At 54.0% G+C, this 2,884-nt stretch overlaps 1 protein-coding gene across 1 annotated transcript in view; it reads right to left on the bottom strand.

Moving 5' to 3' along the window:
- The window catches only part of Tmc8 (transmembrane channel like 8), a 12,821-nt gene that overhangs the window by 4,176 nt on the left and 5,761 nt on the right, over positions 1-2,884 (bottom strand). The window contains exons 5-6 of the mRNA XM_005350941.2: positions 2,659-2,829; positions 1,945-2,084 (exon numbers count right to left, since the gene is read on the bottom strand). Of these exons, the coding sequence (XP_005350998.1) occupies positions 1,945-2,084; positions 2,659-2,829 (311 nt within the window). The remainder of the gene's footprint in view (positions 1-1,944; positions 2,085-2,658; positions 2,830-2,884) is intronic.

The following is a 2,884-nucleotide window of genomic DNA, read 5'->3' as shown; positions in this document are numbered from 1 at the left end:
TATGCATGCCATGGTGCACACATGGAGGTCATAGCACAACCTGTAGGATCCAGAGAGAAACCACAAGTTGGCGGGCTTCAGAACAGGGCCATCTATCTGAAGAGCCGTCCTACCAACCCCTTGTCTTGTCTCACAATCTTGGCTGGCCTGGCACTTATACAACTGTACCTTAGATTAGTGACGAACTCATGGCAATCCTTCTGCCTCAGCTTCCTGAATGCTAGGGTCACAGACATATACATCATATCTAGACATATTTACATATTTATCTGTTTTCTGTCAGGATCTCACTATGTATCCTTGACTGACCTAGAGCTTCTCAAGTAATTCAGGCTGACCTTGAATTCACAGTGATCCCCCTGCCTCCACCTCCCAAGTGCAAGGATTACCACTAGGCCTGGCTCACACGTTCTTACAGCATTTGCATGTTCTCCTACACAGCTGGTTCACAGTCAGTCATCTGGCCACTCCTGTTCACGCTTGCGCAGCCCCTCACCCGCCACTTTCATCACAACACACACACAGACACGCGCACAGAGACACACGCACACATACATACACAGATACGCACACATACATACACAGATACGCACACACAGACACACACAGACACGCACACACAGACACGCGCACACATACATACACAGATATGCACACAGACACGCACACACGGACACACATGCACAGAGACACACGCACACATACACAGATATGCACACACAGACATGCGCGCGCGCACGCGCACACACACACACACACACACACACACACACACACTCTGCCTCCCACACACCTTCAGTTCATTGCTGATTTCATGTTTCTTGATGGTGGCAGCTTCCCACACCCGGATGCAGAAGTCCCAAGATGAGAAGACTTTGGCGCTGAGGGGTGCCCTGTATCCCTGGCCCAGGAGTGGCTGCTGTGGCAGTCCCTGTACCATCCTGGGGGACGGAAGAAGGATTGCTGTGGGAGTTCCTCCACTCGCCACCCTTGGCTGTGGCTTGGCTGGGATTCAGGCCTCAGAAAGCCGGTGCAGGGATCCCTGTAGCGCAGCACCCCCCTCTGGTACGGGAGGCGGGCTGGGGGCCAGGTGAGCCTTGTTGCACAGGGATCTATCTGTCTGCCAGCTTTGCTCCAGGAAGGATGGCCAAGGATGGAGGCCTGTAGGAGACGTGGGGTCTTTGCTCACCGCTGCAGTGTCCCACAGAAGCAGAGGAGCAGGCAAGCCATTGGGGTGAGGAGGTAGGCCAGGCGGATGCTGTATGCTGAGCTGCGCTCTGGCTCTGCCCGGTAGGCACCATAGAAGAGATAGGTGTTGTTGAAGGCCTGGGGACACAGCGAGGGCGTGTGAATGCAGGTTGGGCCCTGTTCTGAGTGCTTGTCCTACAAGGAAGGACAAGATCTCCCTATGTAGCCCAGGCTGGCCTTGAGCGTGTGATCCTCCTGCCTCAGCCTCCCAAGTGTTGTGTTTGCAGGTATTTACCACTGTGCCTGACCGAGAGAGGGGAGAGGAGAGGAGAGGAGAGGAGAGGAGAGAGGCACTAGTGAAGTGGGCAAGGCACACGGAGGTCCCATGGGGAATGCTCAGAGCAGGGCTCGCAGTGGAATCAGGACGCAGTGGCAGAGCTAGGAGGATGAGAGCAACCTTGGCCAGGACACCTCGGCAGTGATCGAAGGTCATCAAGGGAAGGAGCCCAGCCCTCCAGGTTCACAGAAGCTGTGTCTCAAATTGCCAGACTTTGTATGTCTTTACAGCTGACCAAAGAGTATCCCCACCCCTCCGAAGGGCCCTCTGCTCCCTTCAGGGGAAGCCGCAGGTTTGGGGCCTGAGACTGAATTTTCTAGAAGCGCTGCCCACCGCACCCCTTTGGTGTAATGGTAAATAGGAGAGTCTCCCGGTTCAGGACTCCTATGAACCATGAGGCTGCAGCCCCTGGTACTCACCAGATTAGGGTGAGGTTGACCTCAGTGCTAGGAGGGAAGTTCTCCAGCTGGATCAGGACCGTGAACAGTTGGGGACCCAGGAAGTTGACCAGGGCAATGACTCCAGGGGGCAGGTACTGCAGCACCAGGAAAAGGGACTCCTGTCGGGTGCAGGAGGGGTGGTCAGGGGTCTGCGGGCGCAGCTCACGCGCAGGGCCTTGGCCTGAGCCTCAGTTTTTTTGTCTGCAAAGTGGGATCACCTGTCTCCTCTCACGGTTCAAAACAGGAAAGCAAGAAAGCAAACCATAAAGAGAGGAAAACATGGGGTCTAGAGAGATGGCTCAGAGGTTACGAGCACTGGCTGCTCTTGCTGAGTTCAATTCCCAGCACCAACATGGCAGCTCACAACTGTCTTTAACCCCAGTTCCAGGGGATCTAACACCCTCATACTTTTTCATACATACAGGCCAAATATCAATGCACATAAATAAATAAGTTAATTAAAAAGGCATAATAAACAGATATTTTTAAAAAAGGAAGGAGTCGGGTGGTGGTGGCGCGCGCCTTTAATCCCAGCACTCGGGAGGCAGAGGCAGGCTGATCTCTCTGAGTTCGAGACCAGCCTGGTCTACAAGAGCTAGTGCCAGGACAGGCTCCAAAACCACAGAGAAACCCTGTCTCGAGAAACCACAATAAATAAATAAATAAAAAAGGAAGGAATATACTGTCCCACACCTCCTTGTTGTCCTGTGAGTACTTGGTGGCCCAGAAGATGGCGCTGATGGCTCCAACTACTAAGAGTGCAATGAGGACATTGGTACGCAGGTAGGTGAGCAGGTGGCAGGCCTTCTGGGTGCGGGTCTGCTGTTGAGCCAGCTCCAGGCGGCGGCCCTCTTCCAGCTCCACCTGAGGGCAGGGGGGAGGGACCCTGAAGCATTTTACACACACACACACACACACA

The sequence above is a fragment of the Microtus ochrogaster genome, chromosome 7 (assembly GCF_000317375.1).
Source record: "Microtus ochrogaster isolate Prairie Vole_2 chromosome 7, MicOch1.0, whole genome shotgun sequence".
Classification (NCBI taxonomy): domain Eukaryota; kingdom Metazoa; phylum Chordata; class Mammalia; order Rodentia; family Cricetidae; genus Microtus; species Microtus ochrogaster.
Note: the sequence above shows the minus strand (reverse complement) of the source record. Positions and strands in the feature narration are given on the sequence as shown.